General features: G+C 36.3%; 2 protein-coding genes across 2 annotated transcripts in view; one reads left to right on the top strand and one right to left on the bottom strand.

The window, feature by feature from the left end:
• Nucleotides 1–3,757, top strand: part of LOC125647171 (beta-mannosidase-like) — a 44,535-nt gene extending 40,778 nt beyond the window's left edge. Inside the window, exons 15-17 of the mRNA XM_048873856.2 lie at nucleotides 1,170–1,495; nucleotides 2,633–2,818; nucleotides 3,340–3,757. Of these exons, the coding sequence (XP_048729813.2) occupies nucleotides 1,170–1,495; nucleotides 2,633–2,818; nucleotides 3,340–3,576 (749 nt within the window). The 3' untranslated portion in view covers nucleotides 3,577–3,757. The remainder of the gene's footprint in view (nucleotides 1–1,169; nucleotides 1,496–2,632; nucleotides 2,819–3,339) is intronic.
• A 695-nt stretch (nucleotides 3,758–4,452) lies between these two features.
• On the bottom strand, nucleotides 4,453–18,088 carry LOC125647176 (protein cereblon-like). Its single transcript, XM_048873862.2, has 6 exons — nucleotides 17,949–18,088; nucleotides 17,672–17,818; nucleotides 15,346–15,401; nucleotides 9,323–9,402; nucleotides 8,204–8,283; nucleotides 4,453–4,910 (listed from the first exon to the last, which is right to left on the bottom strand). The coding sequence occupies exons 1-6, from the start codon at nucleotides 18,049–18,051 to the stop codon at nucleotides 4,867–4,869; spliced, it is 510 nt and encodes a 169-aa protein (XP_048729819.1). The 5' UTR covers nucleotides 18,052–18,088; the 3' UTR covers nucleotides 4,453–4,866.
• Between the last annotated feature and the right edge of the window lie 722 nt (nucleotides 18,089–18,810).

The raw sequence follows: 18,810 nt of genomic DNA, 5'->3' as shown, positions 1-18,810 counted from the left end.
ATACTCTTGTTATGTACAGTTTGTGATACTCTTGTTATGTACAGTTTGTGATACTCTTGTTATGTACAGTTTGCGATACTCTTGTTATGTAATACTCTTGTTATGTACAGTTTGCGATACTCTTGTTATGCGATACTCTTGTTATGTACAGTTTGCGATACTCTTGTTATGTACAGTTTGTGATACTCTTTTATGTACAGTTTGCGATACTCTTGTTATGTAATACTCTTGTTATGTACAGTTTGTGATACTCTTGTTATGTACAGTTTGCGATACTCTTGTTATGTACAGTTTGTGATACTCTTGTTGTACTGCCTTCCATGTCACTTTTATTAAAAACACAACACGGATTACAGTGAGATAACCAGTTGCAGTTTATTTGCCACAAACAGTTCACATATAGGCTCGGATCCTAAATAGCGCGTGTGTGTCCCTGTTTTAGTGGGTATACGTATGTGTGTATACGTATGTGTGTGCGTAATTGATTCAGCTATTCCAAACCTGATACATTTGTCAGTGCATAAAAAAACCCCGAAGATGAATACACGACAATGCACTTGTTATGTACAGTTTGTGATACTCTTGTTATGCAATACTCTTGTTATGTACAGTTTGCGATACTCTTTTATGTACAGTTTGTGATACTCTTGTTATGCGATACTCTTGTTATGTACAGTTTGCGATACTCTTGTTATGTACAGTTTGCGATACTCTTGTTATGTACAGTTTGCGATACTCTTGTTATGCGATACTCTTGTTATGTACAGTTTGCGATACTCTTGTTATGTACACTTTGCGATACTCTTTTATGTACAGTTTGTGATACTCTTGTTATGCGATACTCTTGTTATGTACAGTTTGCGATACTCTTGTTATGTACAGTTTGCGATACTCTTGTTATGTACAGTTTGTGATACTCTTGTTATGCGATACTCTTGTTATGTACAGTTTGTGATACTCTTGTTATGTACAGTTTGTGATACTCTTGTTATGTACAGTTTGTGATACTCTTGTTATGTACAGTTTGTGATACTCTTGTTATGTACAGTTTGCGATACTCTTGTTATGTACAGTTTGTGATACTCTTGTTATGTACAGTTTGCGATACTCTTGTTATGTACAGTTTGTGATACTCTTGTTATGTACAGTTTGCGATACTCTTGTTACAGAATATGGTGGAAAATGGAAAATGCTGCATTACTACGCACAACACTTTTTCTCCCCCTTGCTTGTCTCACCTTATGAGGAAAATGGAGAGGTCAAAGTTTACATCTGCGCAGACGAGATGAAAATTCATGCAGTGAGACATGCTCACACTCACCAGATACAATTTGTACCTGTCAATCACCACAGACTTGGATTCTTGTTTGGCACATTTCCCCATAGTAACCATCACCCTATCCAACATGCTGTGGGACCCTCTGGGACATTGTATGTGTCTCTGTATTCATGGGACAGCATGAACTCTATGTACACCTGGACACAGCCATTCCAGGTAAGGACAACATGGACTATATATACACCTGTACACAGACAGTTAAGGACAACATGAACTATATGTACACCTGTACACAGACAGTTAAGGACATCATGGACTATATATACACCTGTACACAGACAGGTAAGGACAACATGAACTATATGTACACCTGTACACAGACAGGTAAGGACAACATGAACTATATGTACACCTGTACACAGACAGGTAAGGACAACATGAACTATATATACACCTGTACACAGACAGGTAAGGACAACATGGACTATATATACACCTGTACACAGGCAGGTAAGGACAACATGAACTATATATACACCTGTATGCAGACAGGTAAGGACAACATGGACTATATATACACACCTGTACATAGACAGGTAAGGACAACATGGACTATATATAAACCTGTACACAGACAGGTAAGGACAACATGGACTATATATACACCTGTACACAGACAGGTAGGGACAACATGGACTATATATACACCTGTACACAGACAGGTAAGGACAACATGGACTATATATACACCTGTACACAGACAGGTAAGGACAACATGGACTATATATAAACCTGTACACAGACAGGTAAGGACAACATGGACTATATATACACCTGTACACAGACAGGTAAGGACAAACTTGACAACATGAACTATACATTGTACACAGACAGGTAAGGACAACATGGACTATATGTACACTTGTACAGAGACAGGTAAGGACAACATAAACTATATATACACCTGTACACAGACAAGTAAGGACATCATGGACTATATATACACCTGCATACAGACAGGTAAGGACAAACTTGACAACATGGACTATATATACATCTGTACACAGACAGGTAAGGACAACATGGACTATATATACACCTGTACATAGACAGGTAAGGACCACATGGACTATATACACCTGGACACAGCCATTCCAGGTAAGGACAACATGAACTTTATGTACACCTGTACACAGACAGGTAAGGACAACATGGACTATATATACACCTGTACACAGACAGGTAAGGACAACATGGACTATATATACACCTGTACACAGACAGGTAAGGACAACATGGGCTACATGTACACCTGCCATCTCAAGTTACGAGTAAAATATCATTTTGTTTCAGATGAATACAACTTCACAGCTGGTGTTTTCTGCAAACATAGACAACATGTTACGACAGGCTGGCTGCATCCGACGACAAAACTGCTTTCTATATTATCACCTTGGCAATCCACAAACTGGCCCAGTTGCCTGGCAACCACTGTCAATATTCCAGAGTGCAATAGGATTACAGAAAGCCAATATACGGGTACAAGATTAACTGGGAATTTTCACCTAGAAATTATTTTTGTTTTATATTTACTGTAGCACTGAAGCTCAATTACTGTAAGCCACATTTTATTCACATGAACATTTTTTTGGGGTGTAATTTCACAAGATTTTCTGGAACTCGTGAATATTTTATTTCTAATTAAATTTAATGCTCGTAATTTTGTGCCTAAATGATAAATCCGAATAGGCGAGATCACTGAAATAGAGATTTGCAAAATAATGTTAACCAGAAATAAGAATCTAGCGAAGTTATTAGACCCTATATTAAGGCTGAAGTACTGTGGCAGTTTTAATAACACAGGTACTCAGCAATGTTGATACAACAGATTTTAATTATAATGCTGTATCGTGATTCCTCGAATGTTTCTAGACCTTGCCTACTTCATACTAGATTTTTCCACAAACTTTGCATGCTCTGCGAATAGTAAAATTGTTTTAATGAGAGTAATTTCAGTAATATTCCTTTAATATCATTTTCCACTAAATCTTGCTCATCAGGTTACAAACGTAGCCATGGTACAAAAAGAACAAGTCTTCAACATCACCATCACTACCAATGCCATCGCTCCCTTTGTCTGGCTGGACACGCCTGGAATTCAAGGTCGTTTCTCGGACAACGGCTTCCTTATGGTTCAGTCCCCTATGCACCTGCAGTACTTTGCGTGGGAGTTGGTGAACTTGAAGACCTTAGACAATTCTATTACCATCAAATCTCTGATGGACATTTATTACTGACCACTGAAGTGACCTTGAACTGGACACTCAGTGTAACCAGTGATAGGACTGATATATGTATCAGAATATTTTATTGTTGTTATGCATTATAAACAGATGCACACATCCATGTTGTTACATAGAGAGATTTATTTTTTACGCATTTTTAAAAATTGTTACACAATAAAGACTAATAATTCAATTCTTATTGTATTCTAGTTTCTGATCGGTCATACATGAACTAGGAGATGCAATTTAAATTTGTATAATATGGTTTGGTATGGAGACATAGCCACTGGCAACAAGCATTTGGAATGACTTTTCTTTCTCTTTTAAAATTTACATTGCAGTTCTATGAAATAAAAAGACAACGTATCTAATAAGATACTTCTATGTTATAGATAGATTGTTTTCTTGATGTCATACAAGACGTAATGCTAGAATCTACTTATAGTACTCAAATCACTGTGGTAAAAATCAATACATTCTCTGTATGATATCTGAATAATATGAGGCCCTCATAGCTTTAAACAAAGACTGATTGATATTATTTTCGAATTAATGGTATATTGAGCATTTTTAAATTTTGCCCTGTTCATTTTGAAAATCCGCAAATTATGCCCCAAAATTAAATTCATTCCTCAACTACAATAAATATATGATAATTCATGATATATTGTGTTAAACAATACAAATCTAATCAGTTTTCTACCATTAATCAGCTAAAAATGTAATCGTTTGTTAATGGGTTATACAATGTTTTATCTTTAACAAGCGTTTCAGTCTAACAAAAGGAACCGTGTTGGTTCAGTAATATTCCTTTAATATCATTTTCCACTAAATCTTGCTCATCAGGTTACAAACGTAGCCATGGTACAAAAAGAACAAGTCTTCAACATCACCAGACAATTTAATGATATCACACAACCTACTGGAGAAGCTCGTGTTTACTTTGAATCAACATACAAGTATTGAAATTTCAATATATACACAATGTACCAATACAGAGTAAAACAAGCTTAAAATGAACACACTTATAATCAAATCACGCTGTTGTGAAGTGATGCGGACATTTATTCCCTTACTAGAGGAAAATAACAATATAAACCATTTTGAGAAATCTGATTTTTTTACAATGACATCAAAAGACAATAGACAAATTTTGATCAGAAAAGCTCACTTGAGCCCTATGCTCAGGTGAGTTAAGACGTCTAAATCCAAACACAAGTCTGCATTTATGTTAAGAATAAAAATAGAATATATTTGCTGCCCAATCCCATTCATTTATTGCGTAAATTACACAGTTCAGTGTCAGCTTGTGTAGGCCCTGGGAATGTGTATAATGGACTCTGCCTCTGAAAATAAAGAAAGGAATGTTGGCTTCTACTCAAGGTATGCAAGACATGCATGCACATTGTTCATACTACATATATCTGGTTCTTGAGAAAAATGTTAAGTAAATTAAGCCACAGACAAAGTGCAACAAACATATAGGTATTAAAAATTAAAATCTACATCTGCTTACATGTACATATACTAAATTGACAAATTGTACCTTTGTGCTTGTTGAAAATAAGTATATGTTGGTAAACTTTCTCGAGTACCAAGAAATTTGGTGCCAAACGAAGCGAAAGACCAAATCCAGTGGTGAGAAAAGTTTAGCAACATACTTAGTTCATGTTTCACACTAGAAATGAAAACTCTTTATGATCTCCATCTAATTTATTATTACCCTTCCTATTTTTTATCCTTTAATCAAGATTCATTAGCATTCATCTTGATTGGTGCAATTTTGTATTGGTTGGGTTTGATAATTTGTTCCCTCAAGGGGAGTTTACCTGTATTCAACAGCCAGGTGAGGGTGCACAGTGAGTAGTTTTAAAGTATTATTGGTTTATTCGTAAACATTTAATATCTTTATCCATGTTTCAAGAGTGTCTGCCATGTCTTCAAATGGATTTAAGCTAAGAACTTGCTAAAACTATTGTTTTGGACATTTTCAGGCATTATAGAAAATAGTTCCGTGCGTTTCCTAGATATCGTTTCTGAAAATGATATTGTAAACAAACTATTTGGGTGACCAACAAAAACGGATCCGATATGCTGATGGAGTGATATAAAACTGTCCCTGTGTCTTTTAGATTTGTTTCAAATGATAGATTGCTGGATGTATCACTTTGTGACTGAGGCTCGAACACAAGATGGTGAGTACACATCCTATACTATTTTCATTATAAGTGTTAGTGATAGGGCATGACAGATACCTCAGAGAGAGAGACAGAATATATCTTAAATAGAGCATGACTGGTCTCTTGTTTCTGTTGCTCACCCACACCACCAAAATTTTTGTGTTTTTGTTTTAACATTCAATGCTCCACACCAAGTCTGGTATTAACTGATTAGGGTGTGTATTCAGAAAGTGCGACACCCTTCCAGGATTGTTACCAATCATTGATAATTATTGGTCTAATAATTAGAAATACAAAGGCACGTTTACCCAACCATGAAGCTTGGACTTGGGGTGTACCAAGTTATTTGGTACACGCAAAAATCTTTTGTTCGAGGTATGAAACATGTACTAATGTTTGAAAGTGTTTTCCTACGTACTCATTCTGTAAACTTTATACCACTTGTTTGGTCCCAGGAATTTACAGTACATGGGGATTTGGGTTGGTTTGTTTGTCATATGTCCCTTTGAGAACTTGTCACGCATCAAGATCTCAATCACCAGCTACAGGTGATGTGTCACAAATCTAGACCTTATATGTATGGTGCTTATGGTCATAGCAGCAAGGGTTCTATTAACATGCCAAGGCCTACTGCGACAAGGGACCTTGTTAATAAAGGTTACATTCGAAAGATATAATTATCACTTTTTTAACAAGAGTACCGCCAACGGTACATAATATGCCCGTGAAAAGCTAATATAGGGTGTTTTTCTTACACTATGATTTGTAGAGCTTGCCTTCAAGTAGTATCAGCAATCATCAGGGTGTGACATACTTTCTTTGCATCGAAAAAACAAGACCAATCATGTACTCTCTATGTAATATTTTCACTTGGCATAAGATGTATGTGTACCAAGTTTAATGGTCCTTGCCCCAACAAATTGGTCTGCATCCTGCTACTATGACATTGACCTTTGACCTTAAGAAACAATAGGCATCCTACACTTGGTAAAAAGTGTATGTATACAAAGTTTGAAGCTCCTAACCCCAACAGTTCAGTTTGTATACTGCCTACAATGTTTTCCTACTAAGTGATACTGTGACCTTGAAAAAGTAATAGGCATCTTCCTCTCATCATGGTGATCAAATGTACCAAGTTTCAATATCCTGGTGCTTATGGTTTGATTTGTAACCTGCCTACAAGGTTTTCAAACTAAGTGATACTACGACCTTGACCTTCCACTTATAACATTGAAAAACAATAGGCATTTTCCTCTCATCATGGTGATCGAATGTACCAAGTTGCAATATCCTGGAGCTTACCATTCAGTTTGTATCCTGCCTACAAGGTTTTCCTACTAAGTAATACTATGACCTTTGACTTCTGACCTTGAAAAACAATAGGCATCTTCCTCTCATCATGGTGATCAAATGTACCAAGTTGTAAAATCCTGGAGCTTACGGTTCGGTCTGTATCCTGCCCAAAAGGTCCAGACAGACGGACGGACGGACGGACGGATAGCACCATACCATAATACGTCCCATCTTCGGCAGAGCATTTGGCAAAGCAGCAGTTACTACCTGTTTTTATGTCTTAGGTTTGACAAGGCATGAGTGGAACTAACCCACCATCTCCTGGTTATGAAAAGAATATATTCTATCCACTGAGCCACCATGACCATTCATTACAAAAAATGTCTACATATTAGATATTATTAATTTGACAAACTGTACACTTGTGGATCTTCAGGTAAAAACTTTTTGAGAATTATAACTCCTTATACTCCTCCTCCTGGCCCCCTGGGCAAAGCTTTGAATAAAACTGGACTCTTCATTTGATAAGGAAACTTTTGTGCAATTTTTGTTGCTTATGTTAGTTGTTTAAACATGCAGTCCTATTTCTTAACTATTTCCCTGTGGAAAGGGGCATTCTTAAGAAGAAATTTAATTCCCCTTCACCCAAGAATACTTTTAAAATTGGCACAGAAGTTCTGGAAAGGAAGTCAAAAATGCCACAATTTAATGGCAGACATACCTACAACAGTCAGACAAATTCTGATCAGAAAAACTTGAACTTTCAACTCTGGTGCATTTTAGAATTTTTTTATTAACGTTGCTTATTAAATGGATTCTTCTGTAATTGCCATTTGCATGGGAAACTTTAATAAGATTTTGGAAAAATTTATATGGCTTTTATCATTGGAAATGGGGTAAGCTTTCATTCCCATAAAGAACCCTTAAATACCCCTGAGGCTCAAATATGAAACCTTAAATAAAAGTATTTGCAAAGGTGTGTACTAGTTTTTGTGACAAATGAACTAGATTAGATGTCTCTACATTTTTTTTATAAAGACAGAACAGAAAAGAAAAACATGCATGTTTCAGAATTTAACTTTTGATGAATTAATCACATTTGACCTTCAATAGCTACATGTGTAAGAACTTTGTCTGAAACTTGGCATGGTAAATTACTGGTGTACCTGATTCCTGTAAGACATTGGCCAGAATGATTCCATAAAAAGACAGAGGTTTATTTTCTGAGGTTGTCATCTGATATTTCCTGAAAATAAAGTTTTGACAGCATGTACATGGTTATGTACCATTTCATCCAGAATATTTGGGGGGGGGGGGGGCATATTATACTGGTGCCACTTATTTCTCTTCACCGCAGTGATAAGATTTGGGCTATTCCCTACTGTACAGTGAAGTCATTATATTTTTCCATAGATACACTGTAAAACGATTTTGCTCTAAAAAACATTCAATCGACACTTTTGAACTTCCAATTGTGGTATCTATGCTAACATTGAATCAATGATTCAAGAAAAATTGACAATCACAAACAAGTTATATCTTGGAAAATTCAATTCATCAGTAAATAAGGGTGCCTGTAATGTATGAACTCAGTGCAAAAGGCTGAACTCAGTATAGAAGGCTGATTGTAATGTCTGAACTCAGTATAGTAGGCTGATTGTAATGTCTGAACTCAGTACAGAAGGCTGATTGTAATGTCTGAACTCAGTATAGAAGGCTGATTGTAATGTCTGGACTCAGTATAGAAGGCTGATTGTAATGTCTGGACTCAGTATAGAAGGCTGATTGTAATGTCTGAACTCAGTATAGTAGGCTGATTGTAATGTCTGAACTCAGTACAGAAGGCTGATTGTAATGTCTGAACTCAGTATAGAAGGCTGATTGTAATGTCTGCACTCAGTATAGAAGGCTGATTGTAATGTCTGCACTCAGTACAGAAGGCTGATTGTAATGTCTGAACTCAGTACAGAAGGTTGATTGTAATGTCTGGACTCAGTACAGAAGGCTGATTGTAATGTCTGGACTCAGTACAGAAGGCTGATTGTAATGTCTGAACTCAGTATAGAAGGCTGATTGTAATGTCTGAACTCAGTATAGAAGGTTGATTGTAATGTCTGGACTCAGTATAGAAGGCTAATTGTAATGTCTGAACTCAGTATAGAAGGCTGATTGTAATGTCTGGACTCAGTACAGAAGGTTGATTGTAATGTCTGGACTCAGTACAGAAGGCTGATTGTAATGACTGGACTCGGTACAGAAGGTTGATTGTACAGAAAGGTCCTTACCATCCTATGTGTTTAAGGCACATGGGGCAAACACAAATCGTCCAAATGTATCCTGGAAACCATGTCATCAAGTCTGACGACTGAAAATAAAATGAATTTTTTTTAGCACATTACCACATCTATATGTTTTCATTTATTCATTTAGAGAGACTAATAAGACACTTTGGTGGTAAGTATCTCTTTCCCAACAATGAAGACTAGGATAGCATTGCATACATTAATAACTCATGCCGACACATAAAATCTGAATAGATTGACAAACAAGAATGCTATTAAGGTCAGGTCAGGGGTGAGATTTTATATTGATGAAAAGTGGAAGATGTGTACAATATTTTGAAATTGGAAACTTACTTTGCTTTACTTAGTCCAAAAATGCTGTTTTAATGGAAAGCAATCAGAATTTTTTTTTAAATCCCTGCTGGATTTGAACCCACAATCTACAGTTCAGCAGTCTACAAGTTAACATACTGGGCTACCCAGCTTGGCAATGAAAGAGGTATAGCGCTTTTGTTGACGAAACGGCCGACTCAGAAATCTAAATGGAAAACACCTGTTTCCAATAATAGACTGGTGTGTTATATTTAAATATAAGGCCAACATTTTTAATGTTTCGTTAACCAAGATAAATAACTGCAGCAGTTTAGCATTACTGACATTTATATGAATCGTTCTGATTGTGAAGCTGCCCAAGAAAGGAGACCTGACAGACACCAACAACTGGAGGGGAATCATGCTACTGTCCATCACAAGCAAGGTCCTCTGCAGAGTCATCTTGAACAGAATAACAGACATGGTGGACCCTCTCCTACGGAATGAGCAGGCAGGGTTTCGGAGAGGAAGGTCATGCGCAGACCATATCTTCACATTGAGACAGATTATGGAACAGAGTAACGAATGGAACGCCACAGTATATGCCAATTTCATAGACTTTGCCAAGGCATTTGACAGTATCCATCAACCTGCAATGTGGAAGATCATGGCACACTACGGAATACCAGACAAGATCATATCCATCATCAAGATGCTCTATCAGGACTTCCAGGCCACTGGAGTGAGACAGAGATGTTTACTATCTCCCCTACTTTTTGTGATGTGTATTGACTGGGTGATGAAGAAGACAACCAGTCAGAACAACAGGGGACATTTGCTTTGGACATTTGAAAAGTCTCTAGAAGATCTAGACTTCGCAGATGACATTGCACTCCTGGCTCATTGTTTCCAACACATCCAAGGGAAGACAACCGACTTGACAAACTACGGCAGCCAGATAGGTCTCAACATCAATGCCGGAAAGACGAAGATCATGAAAGTTAACAACAAAACAGAAAGAGAAGTGAATATTGGGAACAACGTAGTAGAGGAAGTCTCAGAGTTTGTTTACCTCGGCAGTAAGATCACAGCCGATGGGGACTCAACATCTGATGTAGAGAGCAGAATAGCCAAAGCAAGAGCAGCCTTCGCAAGCCTGAGGAACATCTGGAAGTCAACAGCCATCAGCATCAAGACCAAGATCAGGATATTCAAGAGTAACATCATTGGAGTCCTCCTATATGGTGACGAGTCGTGGAAGGTGACCAAAGGTATTGTCCACAGACTGGATGTCTTCCAGACCAAATGCCTACGACGGATTCTGAAGGTCTTCTGGCCCAACACCATCAGCAACAAAGATCTATATCAGAGAACGTCAACATCACCAATATCTGAGATGATCAAGATGAGACAATGGAAATGGATCGGACATGTCCACAGGATGGGAGCAACATCAATCCCAAAGATCGCCATGAGATGGACACCAGCAGGAAAGAGAAATAGAGGGAGACCAAAGGAAACATGGCGGCGATCAGTAGAGAAAGAGATGAAGGAGTGTGGATGGACTTGGGGCCGGATTCAGAACATGGCAGCAGACAGACAGAGATGGCGATCCTCAGTGAAGGCCTTATGTGCTTCCTAGCACGAAGAGGATTAAGTAAGTTAAGTTCCCTGCCTAATCCAAGTAATATACAAGTATTGATATTTATGAAAATATTCCCATGGAAACTTAATTATAGTGTGCAATAGAAAGTTCTGGTGATCGAGTGATAAAATTTTAATCTTCTATTGTGGTCCATGATTCGTACGGGTCATGGGAAGTCATTGAATTTGGATTTAGGTCTTGAAAAGTCATGGAATTTTGAGAGAGGTCATGGAAAGTCATGGAATTTCACTTTATCCAGCTCTAGGTGTCAGTTTTTGAAAAACTCCATAAATTAAGATAGAAATCTTTTAAATTAAATCTATATCATTTTGCCTAATCCGAAACTATTAAAACCGTATTGGTTTTAATCTGTCTAATAAAATCACTTGACAGAGTAATTTCCATTGCTGTAAGCGTTTAGGTGCGAATGAAAAAGAGTTGATTCGGAAACAAGGTCAACAAATCATGTAGGAAACACTCGACCATTTTTATTGGGAGGGAATGAAATGTTTAATGCTAAAATTTTGTGGACTACACATACAGTAACAATTAATGCATATTTCGTACAAATCTAAGGAAAATGTGAACAAATGTTTTCAAATTGCTAAATCATTTTGGTATGGTGGGGAGAAGACTTCATATTTGTGTTTGTGTCATAGTCATCAGTCAGTTGTCTGTCTTTGATCTCATGGAAAATTGGTTGAGGTCATGGAAAGGTCATGGAACCTGATAACTGAAATTTTGTACAAATCATGTGGTCCCTCCCTGACTTATGTGTCACGGTATGAAGTTAGTTCAACACACCTGAAAAAATACTACAAAAGAGTGCTTGCATATTGATTTGACAATCTGTACTCTAATTGTTCTTGAGGAAAAATTCAAATATACAGGCGACTCTTGATGGCTTGCACTTTGATCTCACAAAGTTCTTGATATCTCAAAGTGAAATCACGGTCCCGATTTTTTCTCTACATAACTAAACAAATTTACTCTTGATCAAAAAGTGAAATAAATGGGTCCTGTAAAATTCATCTCAATGTTTTTCACTATCTCTTAAAGTGGTGGTAGCAGATATGCATGCATGCACCCTCACTAAAACGTATAATTATTTCCACTTGGACCTTAAAGCTGGATAACGGTGAATGCTGGGGGCTAGCTAGCTCAGTCATGTTAATAAAGTGTTTATATACATGTAGGTGACAAATCGACTGATTCCTGGTAGGGTGGATAGTTTTAAATAGTTTAATTGGTCAATTTAACCCTCCAATGCACTTGGAATTTGTTATATAATTCAATTATAGCCAAATTTACGACTTGTTCGGACTTGACAATGCGACAGTAATTTTAAGAATATAATTTAGAGACATGCCAAGAAAACATTGCTATTTATTAGAATGTGTGCTTTGCGTAAAGTGAATGAAAATTGTAACAATTGTGCTCTGTGAAGTTAATGACTGCAAAACTTCGCTACATGTACGAGAAATTTATCTTGTAAATGTACATGTACAAAAAAATTATCTATGCAAGACAATGTTGTTGAAATCAAGTCAATTATCTAAAAATAGACAATGTGCCAAAACAATGCCAGGATGTTGTAAATATGCACCTCTGTTGCTATAAAATCTTAACCATTACAGTCGGAACTTTAAATTCCAGATTTGACTGGACCTTCAATTTCTAGAACTCTCAAAGTTTTATCAAGGTCCCTTGAACTTTGAGTTATTTCGAGTTACCTGTACAAGTATGGTCAACAATGACTGCATGAACATTAAACTCTGAATCCCTATTGTGGCCCTGACCTAGCCATGGGGGTCAAGGCAGCTTGCATATCAATTTGAGAATCTGAATCCTTGTGGTTCTTTAGAAGAAGATTTTCAAAGATACTCCCCATAAATAACCAATGTTGAATTTTGAAACCTTATTGTGGCCCTGCAAGCCAAAATATGTACAAATCTCAAACTACATTTTAAGAAAATGCTTGCATATACATGTATCAATTAAAAAATATGAATCCCTGTGATTCTTGAAAAGAATTTTTCTAAGATAATCTCATAATATGTATGATATCCAATGTTAAACTGGAGGCCATGGTATAATTAATATTTTTAGTACATGAGAAATACTTCATACAAGTTTCAGATTTCTTGGTTTTTTAGAAGATTTAATACACACTCCATTCCATATTCCCACTACATGTATGTATTTCTTATTTTCCCCTGGAACAGGACATGGGTTTTCATTTCAACAAACATGAAACCCCTTTACCCTTAAGATGCTTTGTGAGCAAATTTGGTTGAAATTTGTTCCAAATGTGAATTGTTCACCAATGACCAAATGACAAAATTTGATAAAAAAAAAAAAAAAACTCGGTTGAGCTTCAACTCAGGTGACCTGGAAATACGAGATTAACAATGGCCGGACTTTCAAATTTTAAACGAAACAGCTTCACTTGAGTATGGTGCAGGTGAACTACAAAAATTGTGGATTGAAACCTTGCTCTATAAACTACCAGATATAAAATAAGCACTCTCAGGCAGACACAGTCTGACACCTGTGTGATCCGGCACACTGGAATTTCCGACCTCACATCAAATTCTCAAACTTTCCTTTATAATATTCATACAATAAAACACTGTACAATCCAACCACTTTATATTCTGAATTCCAGCACTACTTTGTCCATAAAACCTGCAAATTAATTGTAATTTCACCTGCATAATCTGACATCATCATACAAGTTGTTTAACTCTGAATATACGTAGCATCATTACTGGTTGGTTAGGTAAGCTGGTGCCAGGTGAATTAAAAGTACTGTTTGTTCAAGACTTCAGTCAGCGTATTACTGAAGTTGGTAGCTGTTTATCTGCTTATGTACACAATAGATAAACTGTGTTCCAATTGTTTGTTTGTTTATTCAAAAGAACAATAAAGTTATATCTGTTTACAACATGTGATTAACAAAATACAAAGATGTGACTATACCAGATGATGGAGGATGGACAGATGAAATTAGATAAAAGAAAGACTACAAAAAACAACCAACCAAATCCAACAAGCACTGACTCTTCTTTTTAAACATTGAAGTCTACCGCTTAGTATATTGTACATATGAAGGCTTAGGCATCATATTATTATTGAAAATGTGTATAAATTGATATTAGAGTTGAACACCTTTTCACTATCAGAATTATTGATGTATGTCAGCTGAGGAGAAAATACTAATATGATAATGTACTTTGAATTTGAGATCCTAAGCCATCTGACATAATGTAACAGAATATATTCAACAGTTGAGTAATCTGACACACTGTCTAAACCAACACTGTTGTTATTTCCCACAGTCCATCAGATTAGACAGGTTTCACTGTGGTATATTTCCACATGCTGACTGCATCAGTTGACTTAATTGATTTAAAGTTGTATGGTCCGAATTTTGACAATTTTTTTCCACATTGTAAAAATGCTGTTAAATCATCGCACATATGTATTTATGAGGCTGTACAGCATTTCATACATTATTTCACCTGTTGTAACCAGAATTATTTGATTTTAAATCATTGTTTACAAAGAACTGTTACTCTGCCATTTCTAATGCACGAATCAAGTGACAGTCATGTGATCAGATCATCAGTGGTCTTATTTGTGTAAAGCTGAGTATTTTGTTACAATTGTTACAGTACCGTGCAATAAGTTTAAGAGAACTAAAATATCTTGGTTAAATTCATTGTTTTACGCTCTTTCAGCATTAAATTTAGACAGTTGCGTCTGAGTTACATACATTATTTTGGGATTCTCATGGGATTCCCTTGAAGCACGTGGAGCTATTTATAGATGCCCGCCCAAAAGACAATGTTTAATTTATGTGTACCTGCTAAATTTACTTTTTAAATAATCTTCTCAATGTTTTCTTTTACATACACATTTTCAACCATGTAATTAAGGGAAAGTTAATAACTTTAAAAATTAATTAATCTGCTTTCAATCAATCTGTGCAAAACTAATACAAATTCAGGGAGTCAATGGTTCAGAATGATCGACGTGCTTCTGAAATCATTCTGTGTATACTTACCTGTGACGTTTCTGTGACATTTGCCTTGGTAGCTGTGATTACTTCAAAATATACACCTGAAAAAAAAATTGACTAGGAGGAGAAAAACTCAAGAGACTTGATGGATGAGGGCATTGTCAATGAGTAGTAGTTCTAACAAAATTTATGTAAATCTCATGACAATTTCTTAAAAGCTGGAAAAAAAGAAAGTAGAAATGTTGACGCTGAGAATCAAATTGAGTTTTCCATCTACCTTCTAGGTTGCTCAACCTTCAACTCTTAACAAAAGTTCAAAAAAAATTTTCTCCAATAAAACATGTGCCTAAGACATCTGATTTTCATTCCTGTCCCTTATGTACAGTTAGACAAATGAATGTGAAGGAGATTGGTAATTGATAATTAATTATTTGCCTACATTCATATGCCATTGTCCATCTATCTAAATATTCATGGAAGGAATGTCAATTCAGGAGAAGAAGAAAATTCAAGAGCTCTTCAAAATTTTCCATCCAAACCAAGAGGAAATTCTTTAACAGTTGTATATACTCTAAGTATGAAAACGAAACATGGAAAACAACAAAGGGAGACAAAAAGAAGATGGCCATCTTCCAAAACAGGTGCCTTTGACAACTTTTATGAATAAGATGGCCAGATAAGATATCAAAAGAAGAGCAGTATCATATTGAGTTGCAGAATACTGAGAGTTTGTGAAATGATAACACTTATGTAAGAGGAATGACTGTATATTAAGGATGGACAATAACAGAATCTGTACCATTGCATAAATGACATGTCATCCATAAAAGTGGGTAGGCCTAAAACAATGTGGAAGGAGGACCACATCAAAGCTGGGGTGGAGTATTTCTGGCCATCAGCAAGGGCAGTAGACAGAGACACAATAGTCACTGTATTGGCGCCCTATGTCCCAGCAGGGTAGCAGGTCGTTCCGTCCCCCAGTCGGTCCGTCCCTAGTCGATCCGTCCCATGGTCGATTCGGCCCATTTTGCTTAGTCAATCCGGCCCCTCCATTTTTTTTTTAAATCAAAGATATAATAATGATTATTACTTAAGAAAAAGGGAAGTTTTTGCATATATATTGCAGTTATAGTTATCAAAATTAGATAACTGCTGAAGTTAGATGTGTAAATAAAACTGTTTATACAACCCTTAACTAGGATTTATAATTTTTGTTTGAAGTGTAATGGTTATGAAAATGTGTGCTCATTAATTATTGTAAAAACATCGTTATTCAACTATGTATAGCAATCAATGTAAATGTGTGTCCCATGTCCACTGATCATTGTGAAAACACCTTAGTGAAAACAGTTTTTATAACTGCATTGTTGTGCAACCTTTGATCATTAATTACCAGCTAGCTTACAGTAACCTAACTATTAGAAGTTTTTGGGGTTGTTTTTTTTAACTCCAGAAGTTCAAAGAATTGCTCATGATTTGGAAATAGAATGTGGCAGGTATAGATATATTCCAAGAAATGACAGAGTATGTAAATTTTGTTTAAAAACAAAAGGCATTCTTTGTATTGAAAATTAAGCCCACTTTATCGAATATTGTGATGTGTATAATGATCTTAGAAAAAGCTGTCAAATATCAAAACATCTCTTCTTTTTGGGAAATACTGAAAGCTTATTTCAATATGGAGGAACAAATACCTTAAATGCTTTAGCAAAGTATGTTTTTCTTGCTTTTAAAAGAAGAGACATTTGTTATGATAAACAGTCTCAAGAAGATTAATATACATTATGTGTGATCAAGGTTAATTAGTCTGCAATCAAGCCATAAATACCATAGAGCATATTATGACTACCTGATGACAGAAGATATCAGCGGCACACACACCATGAAGATGAAATACACAGATGAATTAAATCAATTCCGTACTGTAAATAGCACTTGAAAAAATATTTTTTCTGGGCCGGATCGACTAGGGGACGTATTAACTAGGGGACGGATAGGTAATGGGACGAATCGACTAAGGGACGGATTGATTATGGGATGGAACGTCTAGAAAGTGTGTAGGCACAGAGGGGGACAGGTGAGGGGTACAATTAAGTCAGCGGAGTCTTGGTCTCATTCATTTCTGTGGAAACGAGGGGGTTATTTATATTCGGTCTTTCCTAACCCCCTCATTTCCACAGAAATCACGGTCTCGCTGAAGCCCTCATTGAAAATCTTCCCATCTTCAGATTATGTGATCAAGACAGGTCTACTGCTTCAAATGCAAAAGAAAGGGAGAAATGGCAGGGGACAACGTCACCAAGGTTTTCTATGGGGAACATCGATGTATATATAACTATCAAATAAAACTAATGAAACTGTAACTGCATACCATCTGGGTTTTTGAATAGTTGTATTAACGTTTCATTTCGTCCCCCAATTGTGTCGTTCCTTTGTCTGTGAGCTAGCTTGCTAGGCATTTGAATCAAGTGGTATGGGTGTATGATTTCATGTCCACAATTTCTGCATAAAATGTAATCTGCAATATAGATAGAAGGACACATGTGTGATGTAGAAAACATGTGAGAAGAGGAAATTCGAAATATTCAGCTGACTATAAAAACAACGAAACAAATCAAAAGTGTCCTGGCAACTACTCTGGATTTTACCGATGTATTCGCCTGTAGATGCAATAACAGTTTTGTCTAAAAGATACGCAATAAACAAAAGCACAAGAAATTTAACTAGCTTGCTAATCGACGAGTTCCACATCCTGATCGCGTTTCGACATTTTGTTGATGATTTTTTTTTTCGAGGTGCACTCTGGGATATGCTTATAAAGAAGTTTGACAGTTGTCACGTGGTTGACCGACATTCTGCGTAATGTAGATAAATACTGCTGTTCTTTCCTTCCCCCGCTTAATATTCGACATACTTGAAAAGACAAGAAAAAATTAATCCTTAGATCTATACCGTATGGATTTCTTTTGATGTCTTAGAATTGGAAAAATCAAATCACTGTCATGAAACAGTAATGTATTGATAGTTTCTTGACAGTAATTGTCAATCGGCTATTTCCTACAGAGGGAGTAAATTCACTCATTAGATCGGAAATCAACACGAAACGGCAAAAATGATTGACAGCTCGTCGAATCGAATGCAACACAGATTCTAACCTGTGTAGATAAAACTAACGGAAAATTAACGTTCATAGTAATTTATTTTGATAAATTTCAGTACCAGCAATTGTACAATTCAAGTTCTTTGGTGAAAAAATGTAAAATTAAGGTTTATTTTGAGTTGTTAAAATCTTCAAGTTACCTTCACCTTGGTATTTCGTTTAGCTATCCAATCAAAGATTGGAGGTGTGTGAATATTGACCAATCAATGCGGAGAAAGATGTCACAAGGTTTTGTTGATACCAGAAAGAAAGTACCGCCTCCCAGCTACCAAAACAAACCGGCGCAAAATACCGGCATATTGTGACCTAGCTCAGCTGACATTCAGCGACTCTACCAGCAAATTTACACA

This window comes from Ostrea edulis, chromosome 6 (genome assembly GCF_947568905.1).
Source record: "Ostrea edulis chromosome 6, xbOstEdul1.1, whole genome shotgun sequence".
Classification (NCBI taxonomy): domain Eukaryota; kingdom Metazoa; phylum Mollusca; class Bivalvia; order Ostreida; family Ostreidae; genus Ostrea; species Ostrea edulis.
The sequence above is the reverse complement of the archived record's forward strand: the minus strand, read 5'-3'. Positions and strand labels throughout refer to the sequence as shown.